The following is a 26,177-nucleotide window of genomic DNA, read 5'->3' on the forward strand; positions in this document are numbered from 1 at the left end:
AGTAGTAACTTGTTTTATTTAATTACTTAAAAGCTTTTAAGAAATCATCATAAAAATGAGGATATAAAGTTATAAGCAAAAGATGAAGAAAAGCTTTTGAACGCAGAATTATTGCAATTAGATATAATGTAATCTGATTACTGCTTCTAATTTATAAATTAGGTATTATACTGTTTTTAAAAAGAAGCTAGCAGGAAATGTCAGCATTATTCAAAACTAAAAAATGAGAATCAAAATAGCAGCGATCAACTGATCAAATTGTATGTCGTAAGTGTTGAAAAATTACCAAATCATTAAAGTAACAAAAGACATTAAAATTAATTTTTTTTAGCATTTACACTTGTAACAGTTACATTTAATGTTCCAATGAAACAAAATGCCTTAAAGCCTTCATATGTGGTTATATACAGCTGATACAGGAAGGAGACACACTAGAGAGCATGGAGTACTTTCCCTCCCCCATTACTAAGAAAAATTCCAGTAACACTAGCTACACAAACAACATTCAAAAGATAAATATTTGAACAAATTTCTGTCAAAGCTGAGAAGAAAGATACAGTAGTCTTACATTTTTTTTAACAGGATGCCGAAGAAAGTAAGAGAACAACAATAGAGCTATTAGAAAACAGATATTTATTTCAGAAACATCTTCATTTGGAAAACACTCGCTGGTATACTGATAAGCTCCTAGAATTAAAAAGTAAAATCATCAACGAATGCTCTCCAAACCTTGTGTTTCTATAATTTTTGTCAGGTACTGAGGATGTGTTAGTAAGCCAGAACTGTAAAGTGCTTCAAGAGTTTAGCTCAGTCTTTTAAAGCAAAAGAAAAACCTACATTGTGTTAAATAAAAACATTAATACCCTTCTCAACATTATTCCAGTTTTTGGTTTTATATCTTTCCCATCTTTTAAATAAATTTGCTAAACAAATTTTTTTGTAATGTGCCATCTTAAAAAAAAAATAGAAAAAAAAATCAAGTAATCCAAATCTCTCCCTGGCAATAACAGCTATTTTTTAAGCTGCTTTTAGTGATAACTTGTTGCTTTAATTAAAAGTTATCACTTTTACATTAAAAATAGCGTTGCTGCTAACTCACACACAAGCTGAGATGGTGAATAGATACATTTGTGCAATGCAGTAAGACTGAGCAAAAAGAAACATGGATATTTATCTTACAAAGTGCTACCATCAACAAAATACAATGGCTTAAAGTAGTTACCTAAGAGATGTTATTCTCAGGCTAATAAAACCTGTTTCTAAAATTACACATTCCCAGCTGGATGCTTTAAAAAAGCATGCCCACACATGTTTATGCTACCCCTTACTAGCTATTTAATAATCTATTGTTTCTGTAATTCACAGGTTTTAAATGCTCCTTCTTTGAAAGTAACCACAGAATTCTTAAAAAAGGAAAAAAAAATAAAAAAGGCATGTATGTATATCCATTTCTAGGCCGGTAACTACTGCACTGAAGTTAATGAGAGCTTTGCTAGGGTGATCAGACCCCCTAGCTCTTTTTAATAGCAGTTAAATGTCAAATATAAATACAACACCACAGTGAAACATATTCCTTTGACAGAATCTGGGACAAGACACTACGCAGCTGCTGTGAACAATAAAGAGCAAAACTGACGTTTAATCAAAATAAGTGTTGGTGGTTAAGAAGTTGTGTTCAAGCCTGCCTTTTGTTTGTGAAAAAGTCAATATTCCAACGTGTTAACTACAGCCACAAAGATATCAGCAGCTCCTGTTACTCACAGAGAGTGGAGAGGGCCACATCCATGCAGGGTGTTAGAGCTGTGTGATTATCATAATCTCACAGAGGGAGATACTCCCCATTTCAGCTGCTGAACTAAAACACCTCTACCAGCATCTTCAAATATAGATGCCTAAAGTTAAAGATGTTTGGTGAAATCCTGGCCCTAGCGAGCTCAATGCAAAATTCAGCCATTAGTTTCGATGGACCTCATCCAGGATTTGCACTGGGAATGAGTATCCATAATTCCCTGCGAGCTGAGAATCTCCAGCAAGCCTAGAAATTATGTAATTTTTATTTATATTTCTAAACTTCTAAGCAACCATGCTCAAGAATTTTTGCCTTCAGTACTTAGGCATGATAAAACCAGTCTTTCCATAAACATTACAGAAGGACCAGAGGAAGATGTATTTATATCTCAAATTGTCAGCAGCATACAGTTTGTACGAATGCTGTTTTGCTGATGTTGCTGAGCTACTTTAAAAGTGAGTACCTTGGTGGGGTGTGTAATTTCATCACCAAAGTCAAATGACTGCTAAAGATGAAACTTCTCTGATGCAAATTACTAAAAGATGCTTTGACTATGTTTGATATGATATACCAACTTTTAAGATGAGGAATTAAGTTAGCTTTATTTTTCAAATCTGAGACGTGCACCCACTGACGGAAATATTTTAACTGCCACGTATGTCCGAAGAGCATGACTTACCCAATACTAAGATTTTAATAGTCACAAACACATAAATAGGTAGCATGTAGACCTGCATCAAGATACATAAAAAAAAAAAAAATCACCAAAAAGATAGTATCGAGGTCTGTTTTCAATATTTTGTAAGGACATATGGTTGCATTAATGATGGGTCTTTTAGGTACACATTACCAGACAGCCCTGTTTGTGAGGTACACGTAACCAGTAAACAAAGCAGAAACTGCTCTGTACTGTCCTTAAGATAGCAATACAGGAAGGATTTTTCATGATTCTTCAGAAGCTGGGCTTGCTTTACATCCACATGAAATGCTGTCATCACTAGGTCCGAGCCCGGAGGATGAACTGCAGAAAAGGGGAGAGGGGGGGAGAAAAAAAAAAAAATAAAAGGAGGAAATTGGTTTTCACAACACACTCAAAGCCTGAGTAACAGAGGAGAACTTTAATTATCTCCAGTCACAAAGAGAGACAGGAAATTTGGACTTTTAATTAGCCATTTGGAGTGCAGTTGGATATTTTTTTAGCAAGATAATTTAAACGCGAATAATTCAAGTCTGACTAAATGAAATTCACATAATCAGAATGCAGATAATTGAATTTCTACTGCATTCATTAATTCAGTGTGGAGGTGTGTGTGAAGACTTCTATGATGAGCTGTCACAGCTCAATAAAATCTCAGTCAATTAATTTTTTCATTATCTTAGTATTACATCAACAAAAAAGTGAAGCATGTGCGTGTGTATGTATGGATATATAATCTCAGAAAGTAAGGATATACGGAAATCACCTCTCTGAATCAGAGTCTGCATCGTTTTTTCCTTTTTTTCTCTCTTCATCTTCTATAGGAAAACGTCTGTTCAGAGAGGCGAAACTGTGAATCGCATCAGCAACAGAGTATTTGGTCTGTCCAGACACACAGGCCTCCATATCTTCTGGGCTTAGCTGAGTCTGTAAGAAGAGGTGAAGCCTACTATCTGAAAGCAGTAACGCATCTTGTAGGATCCTGGAAAAAGAAAAAAAAGGCAAATGCTTATATATAACCTGCACACACACACACACACACACACACACACACATTCTAAAGTGTTTTCCCAGAACAAATTCTAAACGATGTCCTGCTTTTAAAGTTTTCAGATGAATCCTAAATCAGTAACAGAAGGCAATGAACATATTAAAATGATTAGGTGCGTGTTACTTTCTTATTACATTATTTGGAATTTTAGGTGAGTAAAAACATGAAGCTAATAGTTAGGCACATCTGCTATTAGAATAACTTCAAGGACATTTCTTCCATTTAACCATCTGCTATTACCACATGGATCAATTAATGATTTTTAGGCAGTTGGAGGCATATACTCTTACAAAAATTTGGTCTTTTTTTTTAATAGCCAAACTTTTATAAAAATTACAAGTCACCGATTTGTTTGGTGGAATAAAGAAGTGTGTAGAGGGACAGTGAGTAGGCAGAACAGACTTCATGCACATGCAACATCAGGACTTTGGAATACCTGTTAACAACTGAGCCAACACTACCCAAAATTATTTACACTGTTAAAAATATGCACATATTTGAGCTAGAATGAAAATGTTAATACCAAACACTGATTTTAATTTACATGCAGATAGTTTTCAGAGACTCTTAAATTTTATTTAATTCCTGCTATTATTTTCAAAAACCACTTTTAAAATTTGGTTTATAGAGATTTTAAATTAAGTCTCCAAATAAATTTAGCACAGAGTATTTACTTAAAACCCACGACAGTAAACAAAATACAATACATTCCAGTAACACAGAAAGTTGTAGAGAGACTTTTTCAAGGCCTGAGAATGGAGGATCATGATCACTATATTTAAAGAAAAGATATGCAACTTTTCTTCAACATTTCTTTAAAGAAGAAATTCTTTACTATGCAAATTCTAGAATGATTAACAAGAAACTTTTTAAATTTGTGTCTTTTTACTCATGTAATAAAGACATCAGAAGCTATGACCATGCCAAAGAATGCTCCACAGAAAATTATTTAAATATCTTTAACGCTACTCAGAGTCAATATTTACCTATTTATACCCATTTAGGTTATAGTTTTTACCAAAAAAAAGTCATTGATGTGCAACAGGAAACAAGAGATGACATTAATGTAAGAACTAGTAAGAGCAGAAAGAAATACTGCATTTTAAAGGTACTCTGACTAAAATGAAAAGTGTAACTGATTAGTTCCTTCTCTTGAATAAGATTAATGGTGTGTTTGGACTGTAATGTTTTAAACACAAATACGTTCTGAAAACTGTTCTCTAAAGCAGCCAACATTACAATAACATTTAATAAACACACAAAAGGATTTCTGGCTTCATTCAAGCCTATAAAAATCTGACAAATTAAAACAAGTAGTAAGAGATCTCCACATGAAACCACGAGATACTTGTGTGCGTGCCCATTTCACTTGCCTAGGTGAACACACACACAGTCTCAACCACTAAACTCCAACTCCGACACCTTCCAATGAGGAAATGTCTCCAACAACCCTAATGATCTACCAGGTGCAGGTGAAATTGAGTCTCAGAAAGACCAGATTCTGCTGAAGTTCGAAATAAGCACACTTTCATACCTAAAGAAAGCCTTTTTAATGCAGTCCAAATTCTCGCAGTTTTAATAGCAAATAGACATCTGTAAAATCAATGGTGTAATGTATTAATAGACAGGAGAAGTTCTTTGTAGTCTAAAGGCCAGCAAAGACTGTGTAAAAATGATTCAAAACAGAATTTACAGGTCCACACACCTTGACAGCAACAGCTTCATGATTACAGTTCGAAAAGCCATCATTCAGCAGCCACTAAAAGAGGATTTCAGCCTTGACTCTTGATACACCCACGTTCCAAACAAAGACAAACATTGCAACAAAAAGTAGAAGTATCATTCCAGACAATAAATCCGCTTTTATAGTTTATGCAATTGGGGAGTAAATATTCTCCTCCTACTTCTCTTAAAAAGAAAAAAAAAAAAAAAAAAGAAAAGAAAAACAAAAAGAAAAATAATGTGCTGGAGTTTCCTGTAGAGTAACTACAGTTACAGTTTTTTCCAGTTTTTCCAGGCACAATGAGGGGATGCACATTCCTGCAGTTCTAATATTTGCGTGTCTAATGCCAAGTAACACAGCAAAAAGCCAAGTCATTAAATTCTGTGAATGGCATTTAGTTTCACAAATTTTCCTCTTGCTGCACCTTCAAAAGTTTCCTGCCAACCAGTGAAAACACGAGTAACTAACTGTTCATGAGATTACACTACACTTACAGCTCTGTTGCTGTTTGAAATGTATTTTATTTTCTTTATAAAATAACGGGTAATCTTTAAAATTGATTTTAGATGGTTTGAGGCATTACACCAGAGAAGTAATGAGCACTAATGTCAATGATATTGGACACAAATTCATTTTAGCTTTATTTCATGTCCAGTACAATTCTGCTAAGCCTTGAACTGCTAAAGCACTGTTATTAACTCGGCAGTAACCTAACACATGGAACAGCAAACAAAAGTGATAAGAGTACAGACTGATCAGGACCTCAAGGCTACTGTCCTTTTTCTGCAGCTATAATTCAATTTCCAATTTTACTTTACATTGGACTCATTATTTCACAGTAATTTTCTTTTCTGCTTCGTACTGCCATCTGGAGGTGAAGGGAGTGAAGAGAAACCAAGGTGCAGAAATGGAAAGATGTTCATAAAGCTAATCATACCCACACTCATATACTCATATATTGTGTGTGTGTGTTCACTATGTGTTCACATTGAGACCAAACACTCAGTGCATTTTGCAAGTCATTTAAAACCATTCTGAAATCAAATATACAAACACCTTTTACCTGGCCATACCCTTGAAGAATTTGTTTTCTCTTAATTAAAAAATAACTCCTGCTTTTCCTGCCCCCTCTGAACGAACAGGTTAGACTGCTTTTTAATTGCATGCTTCAAGCAATCAAACTGAAAAATAAATTCTGCACTACCCATAGGTGTTATGCTTTCCTGTTCAAAATACTCTTTCTTCAAGGGAATACCCATACATTTGTCACCAGATGGTACTAGTAGTATTAAGTGCTGGTATAGCAGTTGCTCTCTGGGGCTTTCACTGTCCTGGGGTCTCACTGTGTGAAGGGTTCTACATTTAAAAAGTAGACCTGGCTTCAAGGACTTAAAAATAAAAATTACAAACCACCACTTACAAATGAAAAAGGCAAGAGGAAGGGAGGAGTGTCACAACATTACTACTCTGATGTCTTCGCAGAGACTGGACGCGTGCGCAGTCTCGACACAACCGGCAGCACTCCCAGTGCTTCTGCAACACTTTCACTGCAGCCAGTGCCAGGCAGGGCTGTGGTTACAGTGATGTAAATCAGCACTCGCTGCCACTGCGCTAATGGAAGAGTCACGGCTCACGGTAATAATTCCTATAAACTGACTGAGCACATTTAAGAGAACAACAGACCTTCTATGCACGCCTGGAAGAAGAAGGAAAGGCTAAACCCTGCAAGTCTTGATCCCATCAGTAGTCATTACTTGTCAGAGATCTCACTCCTCTTGGCCAGATTGCTCACATGCACAATGACTACTTATGTGATTAAGGGGGCTGCAGGATAAGGCTCTACATTAGAATTAGAGATAATAATTTTTTATTCACAGCCACGTGAATCCTTGTTTGTAAGCTTTCAGTAAATGCTTGTGATCTCTAGACCTTTAAAGAAGCAAGGCTGAAAATCATCACTTCACAACCAGAAGAAATAATGTCATTTTTGAGGAAATGCTGGATACTATATGAGGAATATTTCTCTTTTCCTGTGTTATGGCAAAAATATTTACAAAAGACAAAACGTGTTTTTTCTTATTTGGACAAAGTCCAAAATCTGGTTTTCTTCAACATGATTTTATTAGGTATATTATACACTGTTCTGCTGGAGGAAAACAACATATGGCTGAGCAGTACAACTTAATCCTAACTAAAGATTTCCTGTATCTACTGTAACCTAATACAATGACAGATGCACACTTGAATGTGTGTGGAAGGTTAACACTCCGATTTTGTTTTCGACAAATTTACTCTGCCCGTTTACATCAGATCACGAGAGCAAGGGAAAAACCCAAGGAGCTGAGAGGCGGGGGATGACAGCCTGTGCTGTGGTGCCCTCTATTGAGCATCCAGTCCCTCAGCCCCAGCCCACACCAAACAAAGCCCCAGTTTCCTCTTTAAAAAAGCTGACTGTGTTTCCTCCTTCACTTTTTATAAGGGAGGAAATGTTACTGATATCAAGCAACTGTGAAGCAACTGTTGGGTATGTGATAATGCGTGCGGTTAGGAGATGATTAAGCGACACGTGCCTGCTGCACATTATTCCCTCACCAGATAGGAAATACCAGCAAGGCTCCACTGGAGAGAGCCAACCTGCCACTCCTTGGCCACTTGCCCAAGGTGGTTCCACCTGCCCTACAACTGCTGATGCTCCTGCCTGAGCCCCTGGCAGGGGCAAGCTGGCATCCATCCCTTTTGGAGCCAGTCTCCCAGTTTCCACATCCCCGAGACAGCACCCAGTGGAGACACCTCCAGAAGAGACCTCTGACCCTGCACCAGCTGCTGCTTGTGGGACTGCAGTGGGAAAGGCAAGGAGGTGGGAACAAAGGGGCAAAACACCAGACACCTTCAGAAAATGGCTCTGCCTTAGGCAGATGAACTTTGGGTGGCTTGCTCACTCCAGCACCCAGCAAGCCCAATGCATGGCCCTCTGGAGCAGCAACACTGTGGATGCCCTCTATCCCCGGTGGATCCAAGCGTTTCCTTTCTCAAAACTCTTAGTATGTCTTTCACTCCATCATAAACTGCATATCTGAAAAGTAATTGAAGAGTAATCCTTCTCCCTAAATCACATAAATTTTTGGGATCCAACTATATTAAATATATAAAAAAAAAAAAGTCATCAATTGAACTCAACTTCATTCAAAATGGCTTTGTTAATTAGTTTTCTCATGAGCAAACCCAAATGGTCTCCTGTGAAGGCAATCTAAATCCCAAAGTTAGACATACACATCTACAAAGGGATGAAAGCAAAGAGGATCTTCCAAAAGCTAAAATTATAACACACTGTTTTAATTTTGACCTCTAGTTTAAGAATAAACTTTTCCTGTAAATTTACAGGCATCCCCAAAGGACAAGGATACTTAGCAGGAAAAACACATAATTTTCCTTATTCTTACAAAGTAATTCATAATTGAAAAGGGGCTAGAGCTGACTTCCGTTAATGCAAATGGCCTCTTGAAATATTAAATTATGCCCAGACAAGAAGTGAGCTTTACAGCTCTTCATCACTCAGAGATAATAACCTGTAAGACAAGTAGATCTTACCCTGCATTTGTGCAGTAAAACCAAATCAAAATGGGACACCTGTTCCCAGATTTCACCAAAGTCTAGTGCTTAACTTCCCAGCTGTTGGCCTAATTCTTACGCTACTGTGCTCAGCATGGAGAGGCTTCACAAAGGCTCTAAGTGTGCACTATGCCCTGTGCTAACTCACCCTGGAGTGGGAAGTGAGGAAGGACAAGAGAACTCTGTAGCCATCCACATATAGGCAATATGGAAGTGTTCCCAAGGCCAGAAGCTGAGCACTAGAGAGCCTCCAGCTGCTCAATCCTTGCTTCTCAGGCATGCGGCTCCTGCACAGGCAGGCACTACAGCAATCTGGTCATACAGCAGCAGGCACAGGGCACAAACCAAGATGCTGTAAGATCTAAATCCCCTCTTCAGAGATGTCTTGGATGCTGATAACACCTGGGATTCCTGCATCACAGGTGGGCATTTAAAAATGTTACCTGCAAACCTCTCCCAAGACAGGTCCATGCAGACTTGAATCCCATTTCTTCCCACTGCCACAAAGAAACACCAGTAGGACTGTGAGCTTGTGCACAGTGACTGCTGTCATTGCTGGGCTGAATGGAGCTCTCAGCTTTGCAGTTTTCGGTTATGCCTCCTCTCTAATGTATCAGAAAGGTCCTGCTGCATCTGGCATTGCCACCCCACAGAATGTGTAGCATCCAGACCCAGAGCTTCAGTAAACTCAAGTGCTTATATTATACACAATATATATGTAACATATGCATATTGTACATATAAAACTTACATATATACAGAATACATGTGTATATTTACACACATATGTATATTATACCTGTATATTATACACAGGTGTATATATATTTATTATACATTCATTCTTGTTAGGGAGTTCCACATGTTCAATTTCAGAGAAAAAAAATCATAACCTTTGGCTCAGAGTCATAAAATGGGGGGGGAAGCATCATGGCAGTGTCGCTGAGCCAATAGGAAGGTGCCTTCTGTGAGCAGCAGCACAGCGGGGCCAGCCAGCAGAGGGCAATGGTACAGCACATAAGCTGCCAGGCCAATACATCTCAACGCAAGCCCTGAAAATTCCCTCCAACTACTCCCCAGGGCTGAGAGAAAGCTGACACTCTTCTAGCACTCAAGTTCAAACATTTAAATCATTACCTTACAACTGAGTTCCCTCTTTTCCCACTTCTGGACTAACAGCAGCATGGTGAAATACTCCACATTCTGTCCTTGTCTACAAGCTACAGTCATCCACAAGACTGGAGCATGAGGATGTGTTTTAAGATAATCTACCTTTCTGTTTTGCCTTTTGAAGTGCAGACAGTGTTTGTAAACATTTCTGATGCTGATATACCATATCTTGCTACCAGAATGGCCTCTTTGCCATTTTAAAATGAGAGCATTTTTTTGAAATGCACTACTCCATGGGGCAGCACAGCTAAGATAGAACTGCTCAGACTCAGAAACCTAAGCTACCACACTCTTCATTATCACTGACATGCTTCTAGGAGCACAGCCCTTCCATTTCACTGCTTCTCTTTCCTGAGGTGCAAAAATACTCTAATCCTTTTCTGCTTTCTCTTCCCTGTCTCACATGCCTTCAGCCAATATTTATTGGCTGACCTTTTGGCCATAGATCCTATATAACTGCATACAGAATATTATTCCTGCAGCAGTTAGCTGTCCCTGCCTTCAGCTGCTAAGCCTAACAAATATACCTCAGGACCAATGATTTGTTGTCTCTTAGGGGAGGCTTATAATACATTGACTGGAAAGATGAATAGCCTCTACTTGCAGTGTTTCACCATGCCCTTACCCCGAGCAGCAGCTAACAACAGCCAGCAGAGGTACACACAGCTCCTGCCCCAGCAGCTGTGAGCAGCCTGTTCTCACACCAGCAGTGCCAGGGCACTACAAGAAAGGCAGAAAAAAAGCAGAAAATTACACCAAAAGGGGCTCAGCCACTACAGAAGGTGAAGTGGTCACAGCAGTGGGACTCAGGGATGCAGTACTGAAACTCATACAGTACTCCCTTGTAATGCAGGTCAGACTCTAGCTAAGCCTGATGAACGATTTTACACAGATTGCATCTACACTGAAAATGGTCACAGCTGCTAGAGCTTGCTTATGTTAGTGGGACTAGTAAACAAAGTAATTTGCATTATAGGAAAGCTCTGTGTTAGGAGATCTCACTAGAGAATTTTCCCAGGCTCACAGAAGTTTAGCCCACAAAGACACTGATTTTCATGGAACATAAAGGGGGGGGGGGGGGGGGGCCTTTCTTCTTTGTACAAGAGCATCTAGCTCATTATTGAAAGCTAGAAATAGCATCACAGTGAAAGATCTCCCAACCTTAGTATGCAATTGCAACGTGATTTAAATCTAAACGTATTATCTATAATCAGTGCAATGAAACACAATGGAAAAGCCCCAGCTGAAGTCTCCTTATAACCAATAGAGCTGAAGTCACGTGTATGAATTATGACAGCGCAAGTAAGAAATATAGCTAAACGTGTAGCACGTACAGATGACCACACGGTGGCTCTCAAGTACCAGAGATGAGCTATTTTAAACCAGGAATTGATGACCTCATAAAAATCCCAACATCTCTACGATAGGCTGTACTCACTTTTCCAGGAATTCTTGCAGACCCTGACGGCGATGGTCCACGTGATGAGGATTGTTCATATTGAAAAAGGGATTTTTAGATGGCAGTTCAGGTAGCTGTCTTTATAAACAGGAAAAAAATACACAGTTAAAACCAAATGTGAAACAGCAGAGAAAAATGCAGTAAGCAAATGCCAACCCCAAGCATGTGAAAATCATGGGTCATGTTCCAGAAGCTCTTGAAATCAATTTGGGAACACAGAGCTGAGAAACTGAAGGGCTTCTCACACACCTCAAAAGGGAAAATAAATTAATCTGATTTTTCTGGTCCAGTTGTTAAGCCTGCATCCATGTCTGGCTGGGTGTCTTATGGTGCTTGCAAGACCTAAGCAAACTAATGAAGAACAAAGAGGAGGTACGAGCACCTACACTAGATTGTTATTTCTTCTACCTCTGCATAGCAAAAGAAAATACAGACCAAGTCTTACAAATTAGAGGGGAGCTCACCAAGCAAAGGCTATCAGTACAAACCACATTCTTCTGGGTCTAAAGCACATAAAATGCATTGTACAGAATAAAGTTGTGCTAGTAAGAAACACAGGATACTTTCCAGATCTGATTTCTGTAGTTCTCCGGATTAAGATGAAACAATCCTTCCCTCCATGACTGACAGATTATTAAATAGCCATATATAAAGTTGCTCACATAAGCACTGCATTGCTCTGAAGCCTCTGCCGGAGCCAAACAAATTCTCGAAAGCGTCGTCTAACACAGGATGTTTTCCTTGTAAAGCATATACTGTTTGTCTGTTGGGAAATAAAACACAATTATTTTGCAAATCAGCTTAAGCTGAAGCGCAGGCATGGTATTAAAAACACATCCAAGATGTTATACTGATGCCTGAGACACCAATGGAAAGCTTGACATTAATTCAATTCATGTTAAGGATGGTGCTTTACCTCAGACAGGACTGGTGACAGCTGCTACTGCTTCTCAGGGAAACATTTTTCATTGCTTTCTTTTTAAAAGCAAGAGATTTGGATTACAGTGCAATTTACAGTAACAGGAAAAACAGACCTCAAAAAAAGGTTTCAGTAGATAACATCAATCTTTGCAGGGGGAAAGGATCATCTTTAGCTATTCTAGTTACCATCCTGCAAACAGCTACACAGAGTTTTTCCTGTGCGCAGTCCCACTTAAATCAAATCAAAGAAACCAATGCGACTGCTCTCCAAGTATCAGCATTTGGAAATTTTCCCACAGAACACTATCTGTTCACTAGGAAAATGACAATTCATCAAAAGAGAAACAATATGTGGAAATTAAATACTTTTGCCAAATTTTCCCATGGAGCATGCATTTAGATGAAATGCCACATACCAGACAGGACTCCATTAGAAAACTGCCTGCAGTCCAGCCCACCCTACCCTCCCTGCCTGCCAGGAGCCATAACTCCAGCCAGCCACAAGATGCAGACTGTAGAGAGCACAAAGATGACAGCCTTCTGGAATAGAGGAGCACCCAGGATACCACACAGTTTAAAAAGATAAATGCTCTAAGAGCTGGGTAGAAGGGGAACTCAGCTGCCCTAAAATACAGGCAGACACAATACTTTGAGTCCACTGAGAAGTCTGTGTGGGAGGACTGACCTAGGGATTGGTCTCCAAAAGCCCTGGCACTGTGGTGGCAGGAAGCTGAGTTGATGCTTAACGGCTTCAGAGATGCCCAGTGCTGGATCATGTAACACTGTATGCTGGGTTTGTTGGGGGAGAGCTAATTTTCTTCACAGTGGCTGGGGCTGTGTCTTGGATCTGTGCTGAAAACACTGTTGGTAACACAGGGATGTTTTTGTTACTGCCAAGCAGTGCTTGCACACAGCCAAGGCCTTTTCTGCTCCTCACCCCACCCCACCAGTGAGCAGGCTGGGGGTGCACAAGGGGTTGGGAGGGGACACAGGGGGGACAGCTGATCCCAGCTAACCAAAGGGATGCTCCATACCATATGGCATCATACTCAGAAATAAACTAGGGTGGAGGTTGGCTGGGGACTGCCACGGCATTGGTTACTTGGTGCTGAGCATATGTTTTCATTTGCATCGCTTGTCTTTCTACAGTTTTATTTATTTTTCTGTTTTTCTTATTAGTATTGTTATTATTATTGTTTAATGTTATTATTAATGTTACTACTACATTTTGATTATTAAACTGTTCCTATCTCAACCCACAAGTTTTCTCTCTTTTACTGCCCTGCAATTCCCTTCCCTCCATCCTGCTGGTGGGACAGGGGGGATGTGAGCAAGCAGCTGTGTGGTGCTTAGTTGCTGGCTGGAGTTGAATTATGACACATTTGATCTAAACAACATCTCCTCAACTTAGCAATTGCTGAGAAAGCCTTAATACACTTTTATTCAGAGGCACTGATGTCTGTGAAACAGTAATACAGCACCCACCCTGCCAAATCTACAGAATTTCTATTTGCCAGAAACGAAAAATGCAATTGCTTTGGAACCAGTACTTGAAGCACATTGCAAACTTGAAAGTTTCACAACTCTGATTGCCACACAGGAAAGAAATACTTGTCACACAGACATTTAATAAGTCATCATTTGACTGCTTGCTCTCCTACACTAACTGCTTAACTCTTCCACAAAGGAAGGAAATGCTTTCGGTCTTGTGCCAAACATTAACCATATAACTGCTGCTCTCAACTACCTTTATTTTACACTGCAGTTAAAATCCCTGGATCTAGATTTGGCGAATTAGGGTAACGCCTTCCATATGTCATCCACCAAAGAACAATCAACAAAACAAAATTATATATAGGACGGATTTAAGGCACAAAACCACCATAATTACAAGTGCACTCCCATTAACATACGGTGGACTACAACCATAAACCCAAATGCAATTACTTCACACATCCAAGGACCACTAAAGTAGCATAATATGAATGTCAAGGTACACTGAAAACAACCACATTGCAGCAACCAAATAACTTGGCAAAAGGAACTGAGGAGAATTTAAAGTACAAATAACCAGATAATTACTTGAAGAGAAAGTTGTTTTCCCATGAATACCTGAACATTCTTCTGTAATGGTTAAGATATCACTGACTGTAACAGTCTTCTAGCTGGTAAGTAAAGCTAAGAATCGTCTGTTGCAAGACATTGTGGAATGCACAAGTGAACACATAAGGTTCAACCCCAGCTCTGCCAGACCTACTACATGGCCATTGGCAAACCCACCTTACCTGTTCCACTGCAACTCTGTTGTTGAAAAAGAATAATAGCCCCCAGCATCCCAGAAGCAGAAATTCCATTTATATCCCAAAGACAATCCTGGCTTGGACAGAAACAGCAATAAGAGCCCAAAGAATCTCTTCTGATATTTTTATACTTACGTGAATAAATATCTCATAGTCTATGTAAGAATGCCACGAGTCTTCTTTCTGTATCCTGGGGTCTCGCACCAAGACAGTTACAAACTCCTGTAAGTGCATAATAAAAATCAAGCAATTAATTTCAGAAGACAAAGACAGCCCTAAATACTCTCTTGGTTGTTCTGCTGTTCCACAAACTACTGAGTCAGATTAAAAGCTGAACTGCTGTTTTATTGAATTTTGCAACCCTATAAATGGAGAAGCAAAAAGCAATGAATCATCTAAGATACACCACATGTCTGGGAAAGTCCCTGCCAAACTGCTAGCTGAAAAGGAGTATTTCAGATTAAGTAACACTGTGAGAAGTCATACATGTTTCATGCATGGGAGATGCGATCTTGGTAGCGACAAACTGAAAACCTTACATTCTAAGTCACATGTAAAGGAGAACAAGGCAGGTATTTTAGGCTTTTCCCACATTTGTAATCAACACTGACAAAGAGTACAGCTGAAGATGTGGCACTGGGGCATTTCTGTTCCAGTCTGCCCATCAATCTGCCCAATGAATCAACACAGCTATACTGCAGAGCATAATTTCTCATTTTGAGGGGACAATCATATAGAGTATTAGTTGTAGAAGATGTCATATCTGGCTTACTTCCTTGTAATTTCTACATTTATGTAATAATTTAGAGGGATCCCAAAAGAGAGCGAGAGAGAGGGCCTGCAGATGTTACTGTAATGTAACTGGGCATCACTAATGGGAATTGGAAGAGACTGAAGAATGAAATGTTTCTGAATACCCTCAGCTAATGATCAAAATTTTCTTGTAGAAAAAAACAAAACCAAACCAAACGCGAAAATCCTGATAAATCTGTATATTCATACTAGGATGGAAAATATTCCTTTAAAATACAAAGGTCAAAAGTGTGCTTAAATACCTGCTACTTCTGGAGCAAATACACAGGCTGCCCTACTCCAGTTTCTTAAATAAACTATTCACCCCAAAAGCTAAGCCAACCACTTGGCAAAGACTAAAAGAAAAGCGTATCACTTTAAGCTGTAGATATATTCCTCCTGAGAGGAAGGCACTGCACAAGATCTCCAGGTACAGGAATCGACTGTGGGAGGAATGACAGTGTCTCTCGTAAAAACCATGCTTTTTTTAGTACATATTTGCATAAATCAAGAAATCTTGAACCAGAAAGTTCTCAAAATCTGTCTTCCTATGCCCAAACCAAAGACATCAGAAATAAAAGCCTTACTCTTCAGCCAAATCTTCTCCCCTGACACACACTTCCATGTACCACCACTGCAAACCTTCAGTGGACTGACAGGAGAGCAACAACAACCTTGGTAGGCCAAGATACACTTTTTCCTGAACAGCCATTGCACTCTGTACGTAGCAGGGAGGCATTCAAGGTCTGGATTAAATAATTTTCCTCTCTGATTTTCAGGTGTTACTGCTTCAGAGATGGGGAGCCTCTGGTCTGATGGCTGGACACAGCCTTTGGTTTTATGTCACCTTAGCCCGGCTCCTGGTCCCAGGGGTGCTTTCTGTATAATTGGTGGTTACCCTTCTAGTGAGTATCATGAACACCTTGCCAAAGAAAGCACATTTGAAAGGTTCCTGCTACGTCTGATGCTTCCTTCCTCGCTGAGGAGCACTGGAGGGCCAATTCTCCCCTGCAGCTCTTTAACCCCAGCCAGCATGACACAAGAGGAACAAATGAACAAGAGCTTTAATCATTTCTACCAGCTGAGGGTCATGCCTTTACTTTTACAAAAACACTAGTGGGACATATGAGGAAGTTATTTCTGCTCCAGAGAAGATCATGAGCAATGTGCTGAACACAGGAGAGGGAAACCATTTTTTTGGTTGTTTTTCTCCACCTGCCTTCCTGTCTATAATATTTACCACAGACAGATAGATAGATAGGGCATACTTTCAGATCCACTGTACCATCTTTTAATGTTCAAAGTTTTTGTCTTCCCCAAATTCCTCTTTCCCTGTGTCCCAGTCTTCTCTAAAGCTGCAATCACTTCTCAACATATTTTCTTTTCTTTGCTGAGCACTAAATGCATCAGTCCTGCAAGTGGAAGAAAAGAAATTATGCCAAGATGCTTTAAACAGGACACTGCACTCCTCTTCCCTTCAACTGCTGTAGCACAGGAGTCACAACCTCAGGCAGCCTGCTCATAACCTGACCTCAGTCTCCTTCGCCTCATCTACTGCTGTATCAGCTTCTTGTTGATCTTCCTTTTGTCCAGATTCCCCAAATTACCCCATTTCCAAATAACCTTCTATGACCCTCTCCTTCGTACAGAATCAAAGTAGTCTTCGAAGTAAAATACTTCTTTCGAACCTCTGTTATACCAAAGAATTCTGACCAAAAGTTGCTATTGTATATGCTGCCAGTTAGCTATGGCTTACCTTGCAAATCATTCCAGACCACAAGATTCACATTGGAAAACTTCTGTACACTTTTAACTTGCAATTAACTAGTCACTGAGCTTCAATATGGAGGAAGTTAAAACCCTTCAGACTCTACCTACCGAAGAAGGGAGACCTGCTGTATATGCAGGCAGTGTTTAAGCAGTAAAAAACTGAGCCAAGAGGAAAAACTATCTGCAGAACAGCAGAGCACCTCAGCAAAAACTTCAGCCCTCACACACGGTCACTGTCAGCTTTGATTTGAAACACCAGGATTTCAACAGAAGACTGGTGTTCCTTATTTTTCCCCCCTTATTTACTGAAAAAATGACAAAACTGAATTTAGAATGAAGCAAGATAAACAGTAAGCAACTATAAATGAAAAATAAAAATGTACAGCGTTTCTCAAGATTTTGGGTTACTTCCCCTATCCACCTCTTGAATCCAGGAAGTGTTAACCCCCATTCCCGTTACAGATTTTGCTGCTCTGAAACAGTGGCATTGCACATGTAGGCTGTTCCTTCTCTTCTGACCTTTAAGACTTCTCCAGAATACGAGAACCCACTGGGAAAACAGCATTGATTTAATCAAAGCAGACCTAACCGCCCAGTATAAATGATGATCTGCTGCCAGAAAAGGTGCCTATGCTTTTGCAACCCTAGAGAAGTAGGCTTGTAAAGGCCAATATTCGCATACAGGCTTTGTTATGGTTCAAGCAGAGTTAGGTGGCAGAATATTCCTCTGCGAGATTGCTGCTGTATGCTCAGTCCATCCTGCATTCCCTAGTCACAAACAATCAGGAGGTTACAGCAGTACTGAGCAATAACTGCCTCTCTCCTCTGTATGTATTCCACTCCCTCCCCATCATCCATTATCACATCTATAAAAATGAGGATACTCTCAATAGACGTGTCTATTCTCAAGTAATGCACTGTCCACTTGGGGGAGGTGACGCTGACCTCTCCCTCCCACAGACCAATTGAAGACTAACTTAATCATCTGTCACAAAACTGTATTGCAGTCCAGCTGTACAACATGGGAAACTCAGTACAAAGAGTGCCAAGGTTTCAGGGACTTTTTACTTTTGCCAGCTGCAATCGTGTACAAGGTGTCTTCCTCTCCTGCCCAGTGTTGCTTGGTTTTTCCAGAATTGCAGATCTAGCTATTATGCCACATTACATGTATTTTCAGTTTTGTTTGGTTTTGGTTTTTTTCTTGATTGTATTGTTGAGGTTTTTTTTTAATCGAGGGGCACAATACATGCATTTATATCAATGCATTCAAGAATGCGTGTCCTGTAACACTTCAGTGCAACAATTCTCTCAAAACCAAAATTTGCTGTTGACACTTAAAAGTGTCCAGGCTTGGGCATGGAGGTCTCTTGCACTGGGAACAATATATACTCGAGAGAAAGCTACTGAAAGATGTGGCATCTCCATTTATTCCTTCTCTCTGGAAACTGCTAAATTCAAAGGCAAGATATTTTCTGTCCAAACTGCTAATGCTATAGCTTTGATACCGATCCCAGCAGCCGTGCTGGCCTGAACATCTTCATGAATATTCAGAATCTTCAAATCTGCCCCCAAAGTAATCATAACTACTTAAAAAGCAGGAATTGCAGAACAGTTTCTCTGGCTGGATGTGCCTTATAATTCCTGGCTAGACTAGCATGGCACTGGTGGTATTTTGCTACCCTGTCCTCAAGGCCAGGAGCAGTCCAAGTAGATGGGGTCACACATAAATGACAAAATGGCCAAAGTGACACCCAAACCTGGATTACACCTACTCCCTCATGGTTACAGATCTATGCAAAGAACATGAGTGTTGACAGCAGAGTAAAAGGACAGCACTGAGGTCACACAGACACAATCACAGAAAAACAAAATGTTCCATTTGGATCTGCCTCAAAAGGAAAAATAACCCATAAAGGCAGCTGAAGCAAACACTAGAAATCTTTCTCTTTTCATTTTTCTCTTTCTTTTTTCTTCTCCTTCTCTCTTTTCTCATTGGATATATTTCTGCAAAATGCAATGGATTCCTCAGAGACAAGGATTAGGCAGAAGCCTGACTATATAGAATCTGACTACAAAAAATGTGTCCTTCTCAGAAGTCTCCTACTAGGAAAATAGGAAATCTGACATGGAAATACCTATTTTTAATGTGAGGGGAAAATCTGCCACAAGAAGGAGGAAGAAAAACAATCTCACATTGGTTGATTATTTGTATTAATCATTTCAGCTGCATTTTAATTCAAATGTCTGTGCTCAGGACTGTATCAGGTGATAAGCTTGTGCTCCTGTTACACATCTGATTAGTCAATAACCCCTGAAGCGTAATTTTCCACAAAGCTTCCAAGAAAAATAGTGTATCCCATCAGGTTGCCTGTTAGTAAAAGGATCAGCCACAAAAGACATGGGGCTTTTCATGCTGTGGGTGTTGGCATCTTCACTCCACGCATGCTGAGTAGTAAGGCTGATAAGAGACTAACAGCTGAACAAAATAATTTGTTGAAACTTTTAATGTTCATTGGACTGAGCAGAAGAGAACATGCAAGTGGGATTCTTGTGGTCCATGCAGCTGGTAATCAGAGTTCAGACCCAGCTCCAACCATTATGTTCTATAAAATATCTAAAGACTGATAAAAAGAAGACTCCATCCAAATCCTTCTCTCCCATCTCAATGTCTGAGCCCCTTATGCACAGTCACTTAGTCTGAATGAGTATTTGATTCTTCTATCAGACTTTAACAGAAGGAACTGGCACTGCATCATTCCAGAATATTCTGTATCCTGGCAACTAAAAGTATGAAGAATATAACCAATCTTCCCTGATCCATGTGAGCCTTAACGAAATTCAATCCACAACTGCCACACTTGAATACTTTTCTGTTAAAGCTTAGATACAACTTACCTGTTTTTCATGTTTTGGCGTCATCTTCACTGGTTTGTAGTACAAAAATCAACCTGAAAAAAAAACCAGAATAGACATCAGATTGGCATTTAGTAGTTATTTAAAGGTCATTATCACTTTTGTTATTTATTAGTAGACAGTGGAAAAAGCCAGGGTTAGTGCCATATACAGCAGAAAACATCCTTGCATTAACTATATCTCAGAATGTATTCATTTTAAAAATAATCCCTTTTTAGAAGCACTGGGCTAGTCCCCTGCTCTATATATTTGTCATACTTGACAGTCCAGTGATGCCTGTCCATCTCTGGAAGTCAGTGCTTTTCTCCTCTGCTCCAAGAGCCATCTCAGGGTTCATCCTCCTACCCACCTCCCAACAGCTCTGCTCTGCCAGCATTCCCAGTGCAGAAACACAGCCGAGGCAGGGCTGCCTGTGCCTCACTCCCAGATGCTCAAGCACAGGTCTGCGTGACTGCAGCTGAGGTCCAGAGACTCTTAAAACATCTGAGTCAAAAGAATCAAACGCCCATCTCAACCATTTCCCTGAAACTCAGAGAACTGGAGACACAAACTGCTTGGATCCTTCAGGCTAGCTAAAACTCAGGCTAAATTTCACAGTGCCCGTGGTTTTCAAACCTCCATGTAGGGATGGGTATAATTAGACCAAATCAAAACATCCTGTCATTAACTTACATTTTAACTCTACTCTTTCACTGAAAATCTCAATAAATTTTTAACTGCGTCTGCAGTCCAATAAACTGGACAGTTTGCTCAGGACAGGTACCCACATGGGAAGAGCAGGACAGCTTTATTTACTTGCCAGCTTATACACACACCACCTCCTGTTTAGTGATACAGAGCTTGAAGCTGCTCTTGTTATTATACAACTACACATTTAGGTCAAGCCCAGCCAAGGAGTGCTGAACACCCCACCCCTGCCTGATGCCTCTTCAAATTACAGACTCCACCCATTTAAATAAAACAGGGCACAAAGATAAGCACACACACATTTCTGTGACCAGGAAATTATTTTGGAACAAACACTTTGTTGTCAAATTTCTATAGGCTCAGTTATATCAAAATAGGATACTCTTTTTCCAAATAAAAATGCCCATACATAAGACTTCATCCTAAAGGGTGACATTGTATAGCTCCCATCTTCATAAAGATAAGGCCGTCACTTCTTTTCTATAGCTAGAATGGTATTGATAAAACAGGAATATCAAAAACACACTCAAATTTTCTTCTTTTTTTATCTCCATTTATTTATGCTTAAGTGGCATGTATGTTCTGAGCTGAAGTTATAGAAGAGCACTCGGACATTTCTTGCTGCACAGGCTCAGCAGTGTCAAGCACCTCTGCAAGGTGGGGGTAGAGAATTTGCCTCACTGGTTCTAACTGCTGTTAGTGCAAAAGTGTATTAGGAACTTTCCTTTTGGGGAGATAAACGGCTTTTACCTCACAGGAGAGCACAAGCACACATTACATGACCTTTCATGGAATTGCATAATCATTTAGGTTGCCTCCAAGATCATCAGTCCCAACCTTTGACTCACTACCACCTTGTCCACTAGACCATGGCACGAAGGACCACGTATAGCTGTTTCCTGAACTTCTCCATGGATGGTGAAGTGACTCCACCACCTCCCTGGGCAGTGCATTCTCATGCTTAAAAAGCCTTTCTGTGAAGAAATTCTTCCTGAGGTCCAACCTGAACCTCCCTCCCCTGGTGCAGCTTGAGGCCAAGTCCTCTTGTCCTGTCAGTGGTTGCTTGGGAGAACAGGCTGATCCCCACCTCACTACAGCCTCCTTTCAGGCACTTGTAGAGAGCAGTAAGGTCTCACCTGAGCCTCCTTTTCTCCAGACTGAACAACCACAGCTCCCTCAGCCTCTCCTCATAGGATTCACTCTCCAGACCCTTCCCCAGCTCCATTGCCCTTCTCTGGACTCTCTCCAGCACCTCAATGTCCTTCTCCAAGTGAGGGGCCCAGAACTGGACACAGGACTTGAGGTGCAGCCTCACAAGTGCTGAGTACAGACAAAAACACTGTGTTGGGTTCAGGCTATTTGAAGAAGATTCTTTCTGCTGTCTCTCCCCATTAAATATAGTTGTAAACCTATATATAGCTTGATGTTATTTTTCCCCCTTTCAGACCTTATTGAATTTGCTGTGTTTTTTTCAAGATGGCAATTCAAAATTTTTTCTAGTTATGTATCTTTATTTCATCAAATTCTGCAGTGTATTTCTCTCCTGTCTCTAAGCTGATTTAAGTGAGAAATTATGCAAGCCCAAAATATCTCATTCCTAACACTGCTAGCAAATGACAAGGCTGAAATAGCACGTTTCATTTTGTCATCTGTTTTTCTAATGACCGAGTTATATACTGGTGCAGGTTAGCAAGAACAGCTTAAACTCCAAACAGCCACCACAATTTTAAATATTTAATGGCAAAAAATTAATATTTCAACACCAAAAAGCTTCCTAAAATATTTAAAATACATCAGTTTTTCATGAAGTAATTTGGAAAAAAAAAATCAATAATGGAAATGCAAACCCCTCAAAGCTGCCTTTTTTCACTGATTTCCGTGAGATTGCCCAGTCATGCTGCAGCCACTTGCAAATATACTGAATGCAATACTCTGTCTGGTAGCAAGATATATATTTGGGGACTTCTGTAACACATAATGAAGCCAGTGAAGCAGAACACACAGTGAAGCCAGCGAAACTTCAGCTTAAGAGGTTATCTTTTTATCTTGAAAAAAAATCTACCCAAAATACCAGCGATGGAGCAGCCATCAATCAGAAGACAAACAGAAGGCTTTTGGTCTCTTTTACTCTAAACAAAATGTCCTCTGATAGAAATGAATGAGTGCTGGGAAACAGAATCAAAAAAAGCCACGGGTAGATCTGTAGTTTTGATAAAACACTTTCTGTTGTGACTGGGAAAACCCCCCCACATTGCTTTGAGTACGTTTTTGTTCTGCTTCTGATCCATTATCAATCTGAAGACCTCTTTTTTATTTTAGTTTCATATCCTTACTATATCAACTGCTCCTTGCAGTACGTATTTTTGATGGTTCTTAATTGTATAACCAACAAAACTGCCAGGGAACAGCTCCACAACTGCCAATGACAACCACTCAAAAGCAAAAAGATTACGTAGGATGAATTGCCATACTTCCTGTGCCTAAAAAAGAATCAGGAAGAAGAGGGGGGAAAAAACCACAAGTACTGCAGTGCTTTTCTTAGGGAAAACAGATAAACTGCAGTGCTCTTCTTAAGAGCAATAGATAAACAATATCAAGTATTATATTTTATTTCATGTTTTAGAGATTAGTTTGTATTTTAAAATCTAAATTAAAACTGATAATCTAACTTTACTAGGGAAATACCCTTTTATCATGTAGATAGATTGCTGCTAAAGGAGGAAGTAATTTCTCCCCAGCGTTCCCCAACTGAAAGATGAAAACTCAAGCAGTAGCACAGACAAAAACCACTTGCTCTAAGACCAGCATGAACAAATGCAAACCCTCCTGGCTGCCTCACTAGTAGCTGTATTTAGCTGCACTGAAATGTTATGATTTCACTCATACTGGGCAGTGGCCTATGTAATATTCTTATCTGCTTTGGGAATGCTCACGCATTCCATGTGCCCAGTGTTTGCTCTCAAGGATAAATGCTGGTAGTCAGCTCATGCATGCATGCATGCATGCATCCATCCATCCAACCACCTTTGGTTATTTCTAATCATATAACTAAATGACCACCTTCAGGCTTTAATGGGGAAGTGTGATTTATTTTTAGACCTTGGTGATGATTGAAAGTACTATCCAGTCACAAGCAAAGTCCTCAGCTGTGCTTTCAAGGTTGTTCCCATCATCAATATCAAATGAAACTTTCATTCAAGGCTTCAATATGACCGAGAGAGATAAAAATTGAATCGCTAAATGCTTACAAGACTTTCCTGCATTTTATGTTTTGCTCACCTTAAGACTCAAAAAAAAGTCACAGTAATTTTCATTTACAGCCTGTAGAAAGTTCAGCTGCATCCATACATGGAGTTCACTATCAAGGAACATGCCCATGTACACCTGGCCACGCTATAATCCTGAAAGGCGAGTGATCCACGTGGATTTGTAAAGAAGGGGGAGGAACAGGAAGAATAAGAGAAGATCTGGAGTGTTCAAAAACCCCCCAAACCTACAAAAAACTCAATTCCATGCTAAAACATAACTATTACTAAGATTTGGGATAGGATAATGCAAATTTCTTTTGGGGAGCATTTGCTGTATTTGCAGAAGCCTCAGGTTCTGTACTAGTTCTTAAAGGTCAGTCACTGGCAGAGAAAGTCACTGATGTAGAAAGAGCATCTCCTGAGTTGCCTGTGCCGCTGCTGTTCCAAGGGAGTAGGAGATAACAGAGCTAAATCCCCACTTAGTACTAACCCATAGCTAGTCAGAAGCATGGATGAAATACTACTAGAGGTTTCAAATGAAAGGATAACAAGTGAGAGAAAGCGATGTTAATTTGTTTATGGAACAAAAGTGCCTGAAATTGTAAGATCAAATACACTGTATGTATCCATGGAAAGGTCTTCTAGTCCAGCAGTGACATAGGTGTGACTTACTCTGCAACCTCAGAATACAAGAAATAGGCAACATTTTGAGGGCTTATTCCCCAGTTTTGAAGGAAAAAAAAAAAGAAAACTATGTATGTATGAGTGTATGCCACCTATATAAAGTGTACCATTCTGTGCTTCCAAACTCATCGCACCCTAACGCAGCTTGGCACTTACAGCAATCGGGTACATGGCTATCACAGAACTACTGCTCTTGTTGATGGGAAAAATCTTATTCAAATGCTGTTCCTCAAGCAGGGACTTTCAGTCAATCTGGAATAACTCAAACTCAGCATAAGCAAATGCCTTCTACTTCACCTGTTCCACCTTAACACCTGGGGTCAACCCAACTGCACTGATGAGGGTGATGAGTTCACTTCTGTTCCTCACTGTTCATGAACCAGATAGTGAGAACTGAAACTCCAGACTGTGCAGGTGACAGAGCATCTTTCCTCCTTTCTTCTATCCCGATGGTTATTTGCCTCACCCTCCCTCAGCAAATTTCTGTAAGGATCTGTTGTTCAGATGCAAAAAGAGTATGAAAGACATCAGCATTTTCATCTAAACTCTACACAACAGTCAGGGGGCCGCAGCCTGCTTAGTGAAGTCAACAAAATTAAGTACCCCTTGAGCAAATCCTTCACACTTCCCACACTCAAGGTACCTCTTTCATCAGTGTTGTATTACAGTAGGAGCAGAATCACTTCATTGCTGAGCAAAAAACAAACACACTGTCTAAACTGCTTTTAAAAGAACAAGAGCTTTCCAAACCACTGACAGAACTCACACACCTTCCCTTCAACCACAATGCAATCTCGAAAGGCACTGCCAAACATCATGCCTTTGTGGCTGCACTTGAAATTCCCAGGCATTGTTGCCAAGGTGCTTAGTTAACTACTCCTTCCTATGGCATTTCACTCCATTTGGTTTCTAAACACTTGTTTATGGCCACCAGGTATAAGACAGCTTCTCCTCAACCATTACACTAGCATTTCTCCCCAGTCAGCCATTCCCTTGTCCTGGAATCTTCCTGGCTATCAAGACATGTTTTACCAGAAGAAAAAAAAGACACTATACAAGAAATTTTCACTCATTTCAGAGGAACTTGAGAATCAAAGAGTTAATGAAAAATGTTAATTTCCCTCTACCCTCCAAAACAAATACATCACAAGGATTATAGTGTCAGGTGTGGGTCACAGATTTCCAATTACAGTGGTATTATACCACACTTTGAATTGCTTCAAGTTAATACCATATTGCTGGACAGCAGTATGACTTACCTACCAAGTCTCTCTGAAACTTCTAAAAGCCTAAAGGTAAACAAGGAAGAAGTACTAGGAAATCTGTTCAGAGTAGGAGAGAACATCATATGTTTCCCCATTCTC

General features: G+C 39.8%; 1 protein-coding gene across 1 annotated transcript in view; it reads right to left on the reverse strand.

The window, feature by feature from the left end:
• Positions 1 to 293: 293 nt before the first annotated feature.
• The window catches only part of SNX10 (sorting nexin 10), a 35,383-nt gene continuing 9,499 nt past the window's right edge, over positions 294 to 26,177 (reverse strand). The window contains exons 2-7 of the mRNA XM_039549560.1: positions 20,177 to 20,229; positions 14,855 to 14,941; positions 12,161 to 12,261; positions 11,478 to 11,576; positions 3,253 to 3,468; positions 294 to 2,810 (exon numbers count right to left, since the gene is read on the reverse strand). Coding sequence (XP_039405494.1) covers positions 2,732 to 2,810; positions 3,253 to 3,468; positions 11,478 to 11,576; positions 12,161 to 12,261; positions 14,855 to 14,941; positions 20,177 to 20,200 — 606 coding nt within the window. The 5' untranslated portion in view covers positions 20,201 to 20,229 and the 3' untranslated portion in view covers positions 294 to 2,731. The remainder of the gene's footprint in view (positions 2,811 to 3,252; positions 3,469 to 11,477; positions 11,577 to 12,160; positions 12,262 to 14,854; positions 14,942 to 20,176; positions 20,230 to 26,177) is intronic.

The sequence above is a fragment of the Corvus cornix genome, chromosome 2 (genome assembly GCF_000738735.6).
Source record: "Corvus cornix cornix isolate S_Up_H32 chromosome 2, ASM73873v5, whole genome shotgun sequence".
NCBI lineage: Eukaryota > Metazoa > Chordata > Aves > Passeriformes > Corvidae > Corvus > Corvus cornix.